The following is a 16,429-nucleotide window of genomic DNA, read 5'->3' as shown; positions in this document are numbered from 1 at the left end:
TGTGAGGCTTAAAAACAGAGAGGAGCAAAGAACCAGCTCTCAGTGTGGTGCAGAATGATTTGGAAAATAAAGGGAGATAGAACAAGATGGGGAGCAAAGATATTCCTGTTCTAGTCTGCATACAGATCAGGATGGAAGGATACAATGTGTTGGAAGCCTGAGTTGCAGTCCAATTTGTAGCCTAATCAGACTCGGATTTCTGGCTCTGAAGCCAGGCTTGTTATGCTGTTTAGGGCTCATAGGAAAACATGAGTTCCTTTCAGAAAACAAAAGACTGCAACAGAGGATGAAGGAATAATCTGGGAGTTTGGCAATTTATCAAGTTAAAACTATAGAACTAATTAAATCAGCAGTTCTCAAACTTTTTGAGCCTGTGGGCACTTTTGGAATTCTGACACAAAATGACTGCTGTAGGAGGTGGAGCCAGCCACAAAATGACTTCTGTACCTTATTGGGGTGGGATCACACAAGAGACTTGGCACGGTAGTATCGTTGCTCTTTAAAAGCTGGTTCTCTTTGATCCGTGCAGCAGCATTCACACAGCCTCAGCCATGCTGCTGGAAGACACACTGGCCATACATGTGCAAGAGGAGCATTCAGACTACTCCTGTGCTTGCAGGATGGTTGCAGCACACGCCCATCCGTTCAGACAGCCAGGATATGTGCCCCCCATGCATTTTAGAGGTTTACTACTGGAAAGTTCCTGGTAGCTATTTAATCCAGTCCCAGCCATCCATAGACAAGGTAGGTACGGGTGGTGGGGGGTAGAAGTGTGCCTGTGGTTGTGGACATTAAATTAGGATGGGAGGCATGGCTAGGTTGGGCCAAATCTGTTGTTTGATTGCACCCACTGTGGAGATTCTTGTGGTGTGGTGGCAACTGCTATCAGGGCAACAGTTTAACAAATTGCACAGCTAATCCTATCTCCATTTCCCAGTCAGAAGTCTTCTTGGGCAAAAGCCCCACCTAGCCCCACCCACAATCTAAAACACTTGGTTGGCACTGTGAAAGGTGTTGGTGGACACCATGGTGCCCACAAGTACTGTGTTGGGGACCCCTGGATTAAATTAACAGGGAAGGACAGCAGAAAGGGAAGTTTTTGTTGAATTATACTTCAGAATTACTGCAGAATTACAAAACTGGAGATGCTGAGTCATGTATTCAGCAGAAACTTTGGGACAATGGGAAGATTTAAATCAGAGGTTCCAGACTGTCGCTGGGAACTTAATATATGAATTGCATTAATGGTCATACCATGTAAAAGGTAATATGGGAAGAGGCATCTTCTAGCCTGGTATGACTTAATCACTTTCATCCTGTTGGCACACTTACACTCCCTGATTTCTCCCAAAAGGCTTCCTTGAAAGTTGACATTGCTGCAAAATCATTTGCTGTGTTCATTGCTACAAGACCCATCTTGAGCCATAAGACATGGTGATTGCTATCTGTGCTTGCCTTGCAGGGGCTGGGACTTGCTCACAGTGTTACGTTAGATATGTAAGACATACATTCAGGCTGGGAGGAAGGAGTGTGCAGATGAAAGTGGGGAGATGGCAACACTTGTTCAAAGCTATCTGGAAAGTTAACTCCCTTTCTCATCTCCAAACACAATATTCCCTCTCTCAGTGAAGGAAGACATTCTATAATGTCATCATCTCTTCCTATCCAGTACTAAAACTTTCAGTCCCCTCCATCAGGAATCAATTCACATAGTTTTCATGCTGCTTCCACCCAGACAGCCAGTTTTTAGCATTTGGAGCTATTTCACTCAGGAGACCTTTTCACGTCTAACCCCTACCTTTCCACCATCTTAGCTATTCAGAACAGGAAGAGAAGGAGGAAATACACTTTTGTCAGACTGGGAGACAGAGGAAGCCACAACCAGCAGAAGCAAGCCTCATGTAGTCTGAGGAAGCACTAGCAACAGCAGCATCAGCATGGAGCTTTATCCCACCTGGGCATACTCCAGCTTGAGCGATATGAGATCAGCTAAGCATATGTCCCCCCAAAATCAATGGGCACCGCATCCTAAGTGCCTTCCTGCTGAAACCACTGATAGCAGTCAGAGATAAACTAGACTTTGTGTGTGACACAAGACAAGACAGATGTTTCTGACCTGACTCACTACCACACATAACTTGTATAAATTGGGTTTACTCATCTTAAAAGCTCTCAGTTGCTCTGTTGGGCTCCAAAGCACTGCAAGGAGAGAAGGGGTTCCAGCTTCCCTCCCTTGCTGTTTTTGCCAGTGGAAACTGCTGCCAGGAGGGGCTGTTTACCCCTCTGGGGCCAGAGAATGGCACAAACAGCCTCCCACCCTGCAGCCATTCTTTCCAGTGCAGGGGGGAAGCGGGAAGCCCCTTCACCCTCCTTGCAGTACTTCAGAGCACAACAGAGCACCTGAGAGCTTTTAAGGTAAGTAAACCCCTTCTTCATAATACTTGTTATATGTAGTAACAAGCAAGCTGCAGAGTCTTGTGAGCAAAAATTCTACTTTGTGAGCTACTGGCATTAAAGTTGTGAGCTACTGCATAGATTAGTTTGCTCTGGGACCATTTTTCCTGAGCGAAGACAAAAAATTGTGAGCTGGAGGCTAAAAATCTGTGAGCTAGCTCATGCTAACTCAGCTTAAAGGGAACATTGGTAAAAAGTTGTGTCAATCATGTGTGTCCCATCTCACGTTACATGTCTAGTTTGGCTGTCACAGCAGTTCCAGTAGGAAGACTGCTGTGGCTTCCTAAGAATAAAAATCAGGCAAGCACCAATAATACTAGAAATGATACCTCTCTGATATACCAGAGAAGACAATATCATGAAACCTATATAAGGAAGTGATTGACACCCATGGGCTAGGAAAGCATATCCAAGGCCTTGTCAACATGTAGGCAAGATATCATTGTGTGAGAAGTGAGCAGCTGAAATGCTTGCCTTCTTATGAAAAGATTACATCTTCACAGATGAGCAAATTCACGTTGTTTCAAACCATAAAATAAGACATTCATCGCAAGAAGCTGGAAAAAGTAATTGTCTTGTCTGTCCCGTGTCCAGAAGGTCTCTTGTGCACAAGTTTTACAGAAGGAGAGCCTTGAAAGGGCAGAAGTAATCTTCACAGTGCTGCACAAGACACTGAGGCCCTTATTTTCAGAGCTATAGCAGTAGAGCCACTGTGATTCCTTCTGTTGGAGGAGGCTGTTCTTCAGCAGGGCCTGATTCCACCCATGTTCAGGTTGATTGCACCTGGCAGCCTGTGTATTGTTAAGCGCAGGTTGAATTCCTTTGAGTACAAGACATATTTTATTTATTTACCTTAAATTTCTATCCCGCCCTCTCTGCAAATGGGACATAATCTCCTTCCCACAAAGCTATGTTCTATCTTAGAAGCAGGTTTTCATGTGGTTTAGTTTGTCCCTCTAAGTCTTCATCTCTCGGTTTCCTGTGGCAATTGAAAACATAAGCTGGGGAGCTGCCTGGCCCTGCAGCTGTTTTTTACTGCAGCCCAGCCCAGCAGGGTGTGTCCTCCAACCCAGCAAGCATATTTGGGTTTTTTGTAAGAGTGGTGGAATTCACTAGAGTTTCTTCTTGCCAGCTTTCAGGAGATGGTTTGACTGGAAGCAAAGATCTTATTGAAGTAAATGCTTGCCCTCTCTATGCAGCATTTGTCATCTCTGATACCAAGAAGCCTGTGTGTTTGTGTGATTTACCCTCAGCTAAGCAGAGATGTATTACAAATTTACATACAGAACTCATTTTAAGTGCATCCTGTTCTAGCCAATCTCTCTGCCACTTCTTTTTTAATGGGGGTGCTTTGTTTTTACCCTGACCTGGATGGCCCAGCCTAGTCCAATCTCCTCAGATCATATAATCTAAGCAGGATGAGCCCTGGTTAGGATTTGGATGGGAGACCACCAAGGAAGTCCAGAGTTGCTATGCAGAGGCAGGCAATGGCTAAACACCTCTGAGTGCCTCTGCCTTGAAACTCCTCTGGAGTTGCCATAAATCAGCTGCAACTTGGTGGCACTTTCCACCCTCACTTTTTCACTTGTCTTTTGAGTTAGGCATTGTATTAGTAGCTTCTGAGCCTATTTAAGACAGTGTTTTGAGCCACCAAGAGTACAGATTGAATATGTCTGGTCTAGACAGAACTAGTGGCAAACATCTGAACTCTACTAAGTGCAGATTATCTGTGCTAACATTGCTACTTCTTTTGGCAGTGAGGGGACCTTTGTCTCATTTGATAAAATACTGCAGTGTAAAACCTATTGTCTGGGCATAACCTGTCATATTCACAGCTGTCACATGTTGCATGTCTATATATTGGTGAAACTTATTATTTATTTATTATTTATTACGTTAAGCTTATATCCTGCCCTCTCCGCAAGCGGACACAGAGCGGCTCACAACATCACATTAATTCCATTAAAAACCAATAAAACATATAAAACTGTAATGTACTGAGACAGGAGACGTTGGTAGGGCAACATGCTTTAATGGAGGCACGTTACAAGAGAGAGAACACGCGGGCCGGGTCCCGCTATATATACAGCTCCCGGAACAACCTTCCTAGCTGGCCAGCCCAATCCTGGCCAGTTAAACTTCCCACCACAGCTGGTGATTGGCGGGGTGATTCGCGCCGTGTGCGGAGTCGCCTGGGGACAGCCCAGTCGCCTCCGCACAGGGCCGCGCTTGCCTGGTCTAGCGTCATTGCGTTATATCGTAATGGCATTCTAGTGATACACTACACCCCTCCCCCCCCCCTAGTCACTGTACATAGTCCCCTAGGTAGGCGGGTGGCCGGCGCTCCCGGGTGGATCGTCTGGGGGCGGCTTGTGGTGTAGGCGCTGCTTCGGCGGCGGGAGCCTCTCCGGGGAGCGATGCTGCTGCGGGCTGGAGGTCGACCTCTGGGGGTCGCTCGGCCTCAGCCTGTCCTGAGTGTTCGCGAGTGGGTGGGGTCGGTGCCGACCCCTAGCGGGCTGTCCTCCGGGGAATGCCTCCTCCATGTCTGTTGGCACTTCCGGTAGGGTGCGGCGGCACAGTTGGTCGATGTGCCACCGAAGGGTCTGGCTGCCCTCTGTGGATACCTCGTAATGGCAGGTCCCAATTACCTGCCGCACTCGACCCGCCACCCACATGGGCCCCTGGGCGTAGTTTCGGGCGAACACGGGGTCCCCCGCGAAGAAACCCCGGGCTGCATCCCGGATCTCCGGGGACCCTCGGATGTCAGAGGCTCGGTCGGGGTGTAGCCTGTCGAGCCTCGTAATGAGTTTGCGCCCCATGAGGAGCTCAGCCGGGCTTACCCCCGTGACCGGATTGGGGGTTACCCTGTTGTCAAATAGGAAGGTGGCTAGTCTGTGGTCCTAGTCGCCCTGCACTATCCGGCCCAGGGCTTCCTTGGTCGTTTGGACCATTCGCTCTGCCTGTCCGTTGGTGGCCGGGTGGAACGGGGCAGACCTTATGTGCTTAATCAGGTACCTCTGCAGGAATGCCTGAAATTCCCCAGAGGTGAAAGCCGCCCCATTGTCCGAGACAATAGTGTCTGGAATACCGGGGGTGCTAAGGGCCCGGCGCAGTGCCTGGATTGCGGCTGCTGATGAAGTGGACGCTACTGGAATGACCTCCAGCCATTTGGTGTAGGCGTCCACCATGATCAGGAAGATCTGTCCCTGGAAGGGCCCCGCGAAGTCTAGGTGGAGCCTGGACCAAGGCTTCCTAGTGGTTTCCCATCGTGTGACCAGGGCGCTAGGTGGCTCGGGGCGCGACTCCTGACACACGCTGCACCTCCGCACCCAGTTCTCGATCTCCTCATCCATCCCCGGCCACCAGACGTAGCTCCTGGCTAAAGCCTTCATCCGGACTATGCCGGGGTGGGTCTCGTGAAGCGACTCCAGAACTCGCTTCTGTAGCGGGGGGGAACCACCACCCTGCTTCCCCATAAGAGGCACCCTTTGTGGGCTGCTAGCTCCTCTCTTCTCATTTTGTAGGGCCTAAACTCTTCCCCCATGTTCCCTTCCGGCCACCCCCTCACCACCCAGTCCAGAACCCTTGCCAGTGTTTTGTTCTTCCCTGTGGCCTTTGCGACCTCCGCAGCGTGGAGGGGCTGCTCCGGGAGGGATTTTACCAACATGACCAGGTGTGCTGGGGCTGGGTCTGTGTCGCGCAGTGGCAAACGGCTGAGCGCGTCCGCGTGGCCCATGGCCTTGCCGGCCCGGTGGACTAGTGTGTACATGTAAGAGTTGAGGAATTGGTTCCACCTCAACACGCGCTGTGAAAGTATTTGGGGGGTTTGGCGGTCTGGGGCCAGCAGACCTAGGCGCGGCTTGTGGTCAGTGGCAATTGTGAACCTCCGCCCGTACAGATAGTCATGGAACTTGCGGACCCCCGCCACGATTGTCAGAGCCTCCTTATCTATCTGCGCATAATTGCGCTCGGCCGGTGTGAGTGTACGGGAGTAGTATGCCACCGGTACCTCCCTCCCGTCCGGGAGTTGGTGCCCCAGGACTGCGCCCACCCCATAAGGCAACGCATCGCAAGCCAGGATGACCGGGAGTCCCTCATCAAAATGGTGGAGCACCGCATTGGACACCAGGATGTCCTTGACCGCCTGAAATGCGGCGGCTTGTTGTTTGCCCCAAACCCAGGGGGCTTGTTTGTTCAGCAGCCGGTGTAGGGGTTCTGCAAGGGCTGCCTTGTGGGGGATGAACGAATGGTAAAAATTGAGCACCCCCAAGAAGCTTTGTAGCTCCGCTTTGCAGGTGGGGGCCGGAGCTTGCACGATGGCTCGGGTCTTTTCCTCCGTTGGGTGGATTCCCGCTGCGTCTACGGCGAATCCCAGGAACTCCACCTGTGGTACCCCCAGCAAGCATTTCTCCCTCTTGACCTTGAGCCCCGCTGCCTGGAATCGGCGGAGCACTTCTCTTAGGCGGTTGCCAAATTCTTCGGGGTCCGCGGCGGCGATTAAAACGTCATCGAAGAACAGTTGGACTCCGGGGATCCCTTTGAGGAGAGCGTCCATTATACTTTGGAAGATCCCCGGGGCGACGCTGACCCCAAACTGTAGCCTCCGCACTCGGAAGCCCCTCCTGTGTGTCACGATAGTTTGGGCCTCCGCCGTTTTAGCATCTACCGGGAGCTGTTGGTAGGCCTGTGCCAGATCCAGCTTCCCGAAGATCTTAGACCCCACTAGGGCAGCCAAGACGTGGTTCACCACCGGCACGGGGTAGAGGTTGTCTTGCAGTGCCTTATTTATCGTACACTTATAGTCGGCACAGATCCGCACCTCCCCGTTTGGCTTGATCGGGGTTACGATGGGGGTCTCCCAGGTGGCGTAGTCCACCGGTTCCAGGACCCCTTGGGCAGTGAGGCGGTCTAGTTCGGCCTCAATTTTTGGTTTCAAGGCGAACGGGACCCGCCTCGCCTTGAGCCAGATCGGCCTGTCAGGTCGAGCGGTAGGGAGATGGCCGGCCCTTTGTAGCTCCCCAGGGAACCGTCAAACACGTCGGGGAACTCTTGGCATACCTCCCCGAACCCCCTGGGTGTTAGGGTTTGCCCCACCCCCTCCAGGCGGATCCCCAAGGGTTTGAACCACGCCAGTCCTAGCAGGGTGGTAAGCTGGCGCTTTACCACCAGGATGTCCAGCGGGCCGCAGAAGGGCCCCCTCTCCACTTGCACCCGGGCCCACCCCGCGATTTGCACCGGGTTCTTCTGAAAGTCCCACAGTATGAAGTCCGCCGGCCTTAGTTGAGGCCGCTGGCGGGGGCACAGTTTCCTCAGGGTCTCCTCCGCTATAATGGAAATGGAGGAACCTGAGTCCACCTCCATTAGGCAGGGGTTCCCTTCGATGAGGACCGCCATTTTAATCTTGTTGGGGGTATCAAGGGGCAAGTTCAGTACCTGTAGGGTTGTGGAGGCTGTGGAGTGGAACTCCGCCCACTCGTGGTGCGTGGTCGGCCTCCGGCGGTTGGGCTTGGCTCGGCAAGCCCTTGCAATGTGGCCGGTCTTTCCGCAGCTCCGGCAGTCCCAGGTCCGGTACGGGCAGTCCCTTCTGTCGTGGGGGTCGCCGCAGCTGGCGCACTTGGTGGCCGGCGGTGTCTCCATCGCTGGGGATCGTTCGGCCGCTCAGGATCATTGCGGCGCGCGGTTGGTTGCCCCTGCTGGGCAGTGCAGCTGGAACGCTTCTCCCTCGGACGGACGGTCGGGGTCCAGCTCCTCGTGGTGGACCGTGTCAGCCCTCGCCTTGGGGAAGGTCCTCGAGGTCCTCTCGAATGCCACGGCTTCACTGAAGGCGCTCTGAAGGGTGAGTTCTTCCTTCGCGAAGAGTCTCTGTTGGAGCCTCTCGTCGCGGAGGCCCCACGTGAACCGATCGGCCAGGGTCTCCAGGTGAGGGAAGTTGCAGTTGCCTGCGATCTGGCGTAGGGCTGCCAGGTAGTCGGCGGCCGATTCTCCTGTGGCTTAGTCCCTCCTGTGGAAGAGGAACCGGCGGGCCACCCGAGAAGGTTGGGGCAAGAAATGGCCCGTGAGGAGCCTGATGACCTCCTCGTAGGACTTCTCCGTGAGTCGGGCGGGGGCCGAGAGACCTTTCGCTATCTCGAATGTGGCCGCCCCGCAGACGCTCAGGAGAACGTCCCTCTTCATGCTGTCCTCTGTGATTCGGTTGGCCCTCAGGTAGTACTCAACCCGTTCCGAGTAGGACTCCCAGGCCTCGGGATTCGCGGGGTTGAATGTTTCGATGTGACCAGTGGTACCGCTCTGGTGAGCCATGCTGATGGCGGCGGCGGTCGTGGCCTGTGGGTTGCCCTGCCTCTGATGTAGCCGACGTGGCTAGGATCCCACCTTCGTCGCCACTGTAATGTACTGAGACAGGAGACGTTGGTAGGGCAACATGCTTTAATGGAGGCACGTTACAAGAGAGAGAACACGCGGGCTGGGTCCCGCTATATATACAGCTCCCAGAACAACCTTCCTAGCTGGCCAGCCCAATCCTGGCCAGTTAAACTTCCCACCACAGCTGGTGATTGGCGGGGTGATTCGCGCCCTGTGCAGAGTCGCCTGGGGACAGCCCAGTCGCCTCCGCACAGGGCCGCGCTTGCCTGGTCTAGCGTCATTGCGTTATATCGTAATGGCATTCTAGTGATACACTACAAAAACATAATTACATATTTAAATTATTTAAAACATTTCATGGTGCTTTATTAATACAGTACAGTAAAGCGGTTCTGAAAGTTCGATGGTGACCATCGGTACTCTGCTTGGAGCTCTATATAATGTCCAGTGGCAGCTCTCTCTTGGTTAAATGTCGAAGGCCTTAAATGTCGAAGGCTCAGTTAAGAATCTGCCTTCCTAGCCAGTGGGCAGTACATAGGCATAAAATCCAAGCCAGCTCAGTACAAGGGTGGGAGTGTCTGACTAGGACTGGAGAAATCCAGTTCAAGTTTCCACATTGCTGTACATCTTACTGGGTGACTTCAAGCCAATCATTCTCTCTCAGTTTGGCCTATCTGACAGGGTCCTTGTTGAGGCACAACAGGAAAACTATTACATCAACTTGGGCTCCTTAGAAGAAGAGTGAAATATATGTATTACTTGGGCTCCTGCTCCCTTCCTGATAGCTGTAGGTCAATTGCTGTGCTTAATAACCTCAAAACTTTACTCCCACTTTGTGCCGAAACACTTACCTCTAATCATATGCCATAGATATTCCACTGTTCAAACTTACTCATAGCTCATCACCTTCACAAAATGTCAGTTGTCTGAATTACAACTACCTAATCATATTTTGTTGTTGCATCCAGTACAGTTTGTCCTAAATATAATGTATATGGATGTTTTGGATATTTCTATAATTCTCTAGATTTATGAGAACTAACTAGGTCTGTTTGTCTGGTTAAATCTGAGCCAAAAAAACCCTGAAAAATACGGTACCTTATCTGTATTTTCCAGATATTGTTTCAGCCAGATATAGATTTGGGTTATTGTACGGCTATCCAAAGCGGTCAAGCACCAAAAATATTTGGGATTTAAACACCTTCCAGGTGAACTTGCCAAGGGACTGCAGACCCTTTAAATGCCTTCAGAGTTCACTTGCCACAGAGTCATGCAGCTTGAGAAGGCATTTAAAGGGACCCTTTAAACACTTTTTCTCCTCTATTGAAAGCAATGGAGGATGGGGGCACCTTCTTTGGGAGCTCATAGAATTGGATCCCCTGGTCTAATCTTTTTGAAACTTGGGCGGGAGGGGGGCGGTTTGAGAAGAGACATCAGCAGCTATACTGCAAATTTGGTGCCTCTACCTCAAAAAACAGCCCCCCTAAGCCTCAGATACACCCAGATCAATTCTCAATTATACCTTATAGAGACCATTGACTCTAATTGTCCCCATGCAATATAATGGAGCAGGGGTGGGGGAACAGGTTTCCCAAATATTTCCTGAATCTGAATATCATATTAATATTGGGATATGGGAATATCAGAAAATATTGATATTTTTCAGGTTCAATATACCCAAACCTGAAAAATACCGTGGTTTTTTGCACACCCCTAGAACTAACTATTCTTTTGTACACTTGTATCCATTTTCCCAATACTGTATCAAATTTCAAGCACCTTGACTATTTCTAGTGTATAGTCTGCTTATAGCTGACTTCCTAGAACCACAAAACCAGCTAGGATACAAGAGGATTCTCTAGTGTGACCTCTCTGAAGTATGCTTTGTTCTTATTGACTCCAAAAAAGTGTCACTAATTGAAAAGGAATTGGGTTGTTTTGGTTGTAGAGAAGGCACAGCACTGCTCACCAAGGTGCAAAAAACAGGAAAGCCACAATTTTTTAAAAAAAAGAAGAAACAATGATGTAAAGGAAGTATGGCAGTTCTTTACACTTTTCCCTTCTTAACATTTAGTGTGCATTTATCGCAGAATGAAGATGCTGTTTCAGCTGCTGAACATTAGAATTATGCCCACTTTACCTTATTAGGCTTGAGGTTGAGGAAATGGCCCTTAGTCAGCAGTACTGGTTGCAAAGTACATATCATACTATGTTCATTTTAAGTTCTAGGAAGCTTAGAAGAGTCGCACTTTTGAACAGAACTGATTAAAAACATTTTTGGCTTCTGGAAATGGCCTATGCCCCGAATAAGTGCCATTTTTGAGACGCATGCTTCCTTGAGGAAGCTGCTTGCATGAGGAGCTGTGTGTATTGTGCACAGGTTCACCAGACAAGCAGAGATTGTATGTATAAATTAAGCATCTCGAGGATTGTAGTTTTGTTTTTCTGTCAATTTTTGGCCTGTTTTGAAAAGCCAAGACAACATTCAATGTCACAATAAACCATGGTTTGTTTAGTATGTGGTTTATACAACAAACTCTAGTTAGTCTACCATACATAAGTCTTGGATACTGATTTTTGCACATACCATGGTTGATCTGGATCGTGTCTACATTGCACCTTCCATCAAGAAAAAAATGTCCTCTCTAAACTGTCTCTGGGGTCAAGCAACTCTAAAGGGTGACACTATACATCAAACTGTAGTTTGTGCATTCCGATGTCACAACAAACCACAGTGAGTACAAAATTTAGTTAACAAAACATCTAAGAAGCTACAAACCCTAGTTGGAAATTCTAGTTTTGTGCTAACCAATAAACTTCTGTATGTTGTACCATCTGCATCAGAGGTTGCAGCTAAATAGGATTTGATGAAAGATGGGTAATCAATCACAGGTTATTGTGATGTCCAAATGCATCCTCAGAAACTTGAAGGGAGATATACGGTACTTCTAGTTCTCAAAAGATGGAGTACCAAAGACAGCAGTTTCCTATCCCTCTACTGTGAATAGTTTTCTCTGCTGCGCCTTCATTCAACCACCTTAAATCTAGTCTTCATTGCCCAGCCTTCTTTAAAACATTTTACCATATCACTTTCATCTTGCAAGCAGAAAGATTATGCAAAGAAAATATAAACAAATATCATTAGTTTGCATATGTGCAGATTGACCTTGTAGCCGAGACAGTCTTACTCATGTGGCTCTTCCTTTCCAACTGCTTTCCCACACATTTCATGGGAACATCCCACTCTTGTTCAAAACCTACATATCATCTCTCTAACTGAGGGTATGGAAGCTTCTAGCTGATGGATTTAGTTGGAGGGTTTAGTCAATTTTGCCTAGGATCTTCTTCTGTTACAAAAGTGAAACAAGACCTCAATAGAATTTTATTGTATTGTCATATCATTTTTAGGGCATAAAAAAAAATTCCAAAGACATCCAGACAGTCATAGCAGTTGAGAGGATACAGCCATCTAGTGATGCCAGAAAGTAGTCGTTATGGTTTAACAATCCCTGGGATTATTGCTAATAGTTCTGAAAGCTTCCATCTGTTTCACTGATGTTGTAATTCTGAAAAGTAATCAATAGGTAGTAGTTTGTGCCAACAGGTCTTTATCTTTTTATCTATTTGGTACTCTGGAGGCAGGTTAATAGGGCAACTGAGCAAAATCACAGAGCAACAGCTGTGTTCTTAATAACCTTGGGCCAGTCCACAAGGCCTGGCAGCAAGTAGCATAATTGCTACAGTTGGAGCAATGGAAACGCCATTAGCTTTGCAGAGGACAACTAGCTGCTCTCATTCCTGTCCTCCATTCTTTGTGTGACTGTCATATGTTTCAGTTTGGTTTAAGAGGCAGACTGACTTTTATATTACAGAACTAGCATAAGAGTAGGAAAAGAAGAGGGATGTAGGGGCCAGCTGACAGCTCTGTTATAAACTCCAATGAATGCCTTTTAGTTTAATCCAGTTTAAGCATGCTCATTTAAATGGATTCTGAATTAGATGAGACAGTGGAGTCCCAAAGCAGAGGGTGTCAGTTAGTAATGCTTTACAAAAAGTATTATTACGTCTTTTGTGGCTCCTACACCATGTTTTAAAAATAAGCATAATCTGCTGCTGGGCATTTAAAACAGCCAGCCAAATACACATTCTTTGTGTACATTTCTGTTTCCTGTGAGGTCTGTCTTGGAAATGTCATGCTGAAGTGCATTTGTTGGTTTGTCTCAGCAAGCTCTGGAAGTGCCTGATGCAATCTTGTGGTGAATGTGACCAAAGAGTCACACATAACCTTGGCTTACATCCGAGTTCGCATTGTGTGCTACTGATGGGCTAAATGGACTGTAAAACCAAATTAACCTGCAGTCATTAAAACATTTTAAGATCAATTATTACCTTATATATACTGCCTCTGAGAGACAAGCACTGATTTTTTGATAGAGAACAAATTAGATTGAAACACTAGATTCAGATCAGTTTTAAAAAATCCGAATAGTCAGCTACTGATCCAGAATGTGATCCAAAATTCACAATTCAGCTCTATCTCTGAACTAAGTATGAATCACTCTGCAAAACAGCCCTACAGTTTTGAATAACTGAATTTGACATTAGATCTAAATTTTAATCTGCAAGCATACCTACAGTTATGCTATACCATCCTTACATTCTTACAGTTACGCTACACCACCCTTCTCACAGTTTTAATTGTGCAAGTATTATTTGACAAAGCAGTCCGAAGAAAATTAAAAGTCTGACTCATAGAATTTGGAGCCCAGATTTAGAGTCTGTCTTCCTAAAATCATTACAATACAAAAGGAAAGGTTAGTTAGGACTGAACATGGTAGTGGAACATTTTCATGTCTGATCTTCTGACAAAAAACGACAAGCAAAATATACAGTTCGCTATGCCAAAGTACCAAAATGATGCAGACTTTAAAATTACATATACAACATAATCCAGATAAAGAAAGATGTCATACATTTACAAAAAAGTTTCTGAAACTTTTGGAGATACTTTTCTCCATTCTGTGATTTGAAGTGAGAAGCCACTAGGAATGCAGGGTGGCAGTTCTTAGGTTCCCGTGCCTTTTCTTAAGGCTTTTGGTGGTGGTGAGCTTGCTCCCCATACAATCAAGAAGTCTTCATACATCTTCTCTTATCCTGTGTAGACAATCCCAGTGTAGTGAGATGTACACTACTACAGAAACTTGTTGCTGCAATAATTGTCCATAAAATCATCACCTTCTCAATGACGTATAATGCAGAACCTGCAGAATGCTAGAAGGGCCCAGTATTTTATCTTCCTGAACTGAACTTCTGCCCTGAAATTTCCTAAGAAAGAACAGTGAATTTGAAGTGTCAGACAAGAACCAACACACTGTTGGTATTTCTTTTACAGGAAACCTTATAAAAGCCTCCCCCCCCCCCACCCCCAAGTAGCAAGCAAAATCTTGTCCATAGATTCAGAGGAAACATTCTTCCTATTATTAGACATCCATCAGGTTTGGTGAATCAGGAACAGGCTCTGCAAAGGAGAAACAATGCTGGTTAATACATTGTCTCTGGGTAGTTGAGCTGTTAGACTGACTGGTCGGCCAAAGGTCAAGAGCTTCATGACTAAGCAGAGGATTGAGCCCAGTCCAGCATTCTAACCACTACATCACTCTGACTGTTCTGAGCTAGCAGTCACAGCTTGCCAAGTCTTTAGCTGGAGCCACTGACAAACAGTCTTTCTATATACAGAACCTACAGCATCACACCCTCATGCCAACTAAGAAGCCAAAAGACATCTCAATCTTCCATCACCCTCTTATAATCAATGCTCACAACTAAATCCTGTTCTTGGCCAGGTAGTCGACTGATGACTCTCCCCTCATGGGAAAATAAGGTAAATGTAGGGGCTCTTAGAGTGGAGGGGAACATGGTGAAGGCTGCTGCACAGTTCTGATTTTTCCCAATTCTGCCCATGAGAGATTGGAGAAAGTTTAAGGCAGGGGTGTTGAACTCATTTGTTAGGATGGATTTTGTGGGGACAGGTCATGTGTGACATAAAATGTAATGTGGGGTAGTGGAGATATAAACTTTATAAAGGTTACCAACACAATTAAGGATATTGTTTTTTAACTTAAAATACAAACACACCTAAAACACTTGCAACCGTTTTGTTTAAAATTAGAAGGTGGGAGAATAGTGGGATTTGGCAATGCAATTTTTAAAATAAAACATCAAGAAAAAGCACAAGGATCACAGCAGAAACTAAGAATATAAAATGCTTTTGAGCCTGGTAAACAATGAAATGACATTGCAAGCTTCTCCTCTCCTGGGCGGGGTTTTTTACTCAGATTGACAGTGGCTCTCCAATGTAATATCTCCCTTTGGCTATGAGTCCCCAGGTGAGAGTACTCACTAGGTCACATCCATTCAGCAGAGGCAAGCTTGTTCAAAGCATCAACCCTTTATTTGCAAGGACACAACTCCAGGAAGCATGCGTTTTTCAGCTGGCTATAGGAATGCTGAAAGTGAAACTATCTCCATTCCATTGAAACACATTGCAGCACAAAGTTGTAAGAAAAACGTGGAATGGATTTTCATTAAATTCTCTGGGCCTTATCTATCTGGGCACAGAGACCTTAATAGAAAATCCATTCCACGGTTTCCTTGCAGCTTTGCTTCATGATACAGCCAGCAAAGACAAGGCAGAAAGAGCCAGGAACTGAAAGAGCAGGGAACTTTGTCAACCTCAGAGCTTCAAAGAGTGAGGACAGGAGGAGGGAGAAGAAAAGAGCCCCAGGGGCCTGATTAAAGCCCTGGGTGGGCCGGGTGTGGCCCACAGGCCAGACATTTGACACCCCCAGTTTAGGTCATCAGTTAACAGCGCATCCCATTGATCTTGGCATAAGAAAAGCACCATGTACCCAAAGTGCGTGCCCAGGTATGCCTTCTGAACAAAAGTAGGCATTTTTGCAGTTAGTAAGGAACAGACATATGCCACTTCCCCCATTAAATACTTACCCAGAGATGGGAAGAAACATTCTCCAGCACTTGGAGGTGAGAGTGGAGTGTTGGGTTCTGAAAGCAGATGCCGATCTGACTCTGACTGTTGTCGACTGGCCATATAAGTTAACTGTGGCCTGGGCTTGGATCCCAAATTAGCAGCAGGAGCATCATCAAAGACAGGGTTCTCAATGCCTTGGGTGTTACTGCAATAGAGAGCACAGAACCTGATTGCTACAACAGTTTAAGTCCTCTCTCTCCCACCATCTCTTTCACTTTAACAGAAAAAGTCACATGACTCTAGGGTTGTTTTTGAAATCCTGCTACTTAAGACCTTACAGGGGGTGGGGGAAGGGCTTTCAACATGTGTTCAGTGATGACTGGCAGGCTTGACTTCAATGCTTGCTAAGGCAAGCCTGGATTTTTACTTCTGCTAAAATTCTCTCTTTTTAATGTATCCAATCTAAAAAGTTAATTTCTCAAAGGTAATCAGGTGTATTCTCCTTATGTCAGTAGTGGCATCAAGATTAACATCTGTCCTTAAGTTTCTCATTGATCCACTTGGTTTCTGTTGACCTGTGAAACAGCAGTGTGGGTTCAAGTAACCAGTTTAATGCTTTCAGTC

At 47.2% G+C, this 16,429-nt stretch overlaps 2 protein-coding genes across 3 annotated transcripts in view; one reads left to right on the top strand and one right to left on the bottom strand.

Moving 5' to 3' along the window:
- CDH23 (cadherin related 23) overlaps window positions 1–16,429 on the top strand; it is a 655,943-nt gene that overhangs the window by 533,485 nt on the left and 106,029 nt on the right. The gene's annotated exons all lie outside the window — the stretch shown is intronic.
- VSIR (V-set immunoregulatory receptor) overlaps window positions 13,507–16,429 on the bottom strand; it is a 30,668-nt gene continuing 27,745 nt past the window's right edge. The window contains exons 6-7 of the mRNA XM_060240808.1: window positions 15,823–16,010; window positions 13,507–14,335 (exon numbers count right to left, since the gene is read on the bottom strand). Coding sequence (XP_060096791.1) covers window positions 14,298–14,335; window positions 15,823–16,010 — 226 coding nt within the window. The 3' untranslated portion in view covers window positions 13,507–14,297. The remainder of the gene's footprint in view (window positions 14,336–15,822; window positions 16,011–16,429) is intronic.

The sequence above is a fragment of the Heteronotia binoei genome, chromosome 6 (genome assembly GCF_032191835.1).
Source record: "Heteronotia binoei isolate CCM8104 ecotype False Entrance Well chromosome 6, APGP_CSIRO_Hbin_v1, whole genome shotgun sequence".
Lineage (NCBI taxonomy): Eukaryota > Metazoa > Chordata > Lepidosauria > Squamata > Gekkonidae > Heteronotia > Heteronotia binoei.
This window is presented reverse-complemented; position numbering and strand designations above follow the sequence as displayed.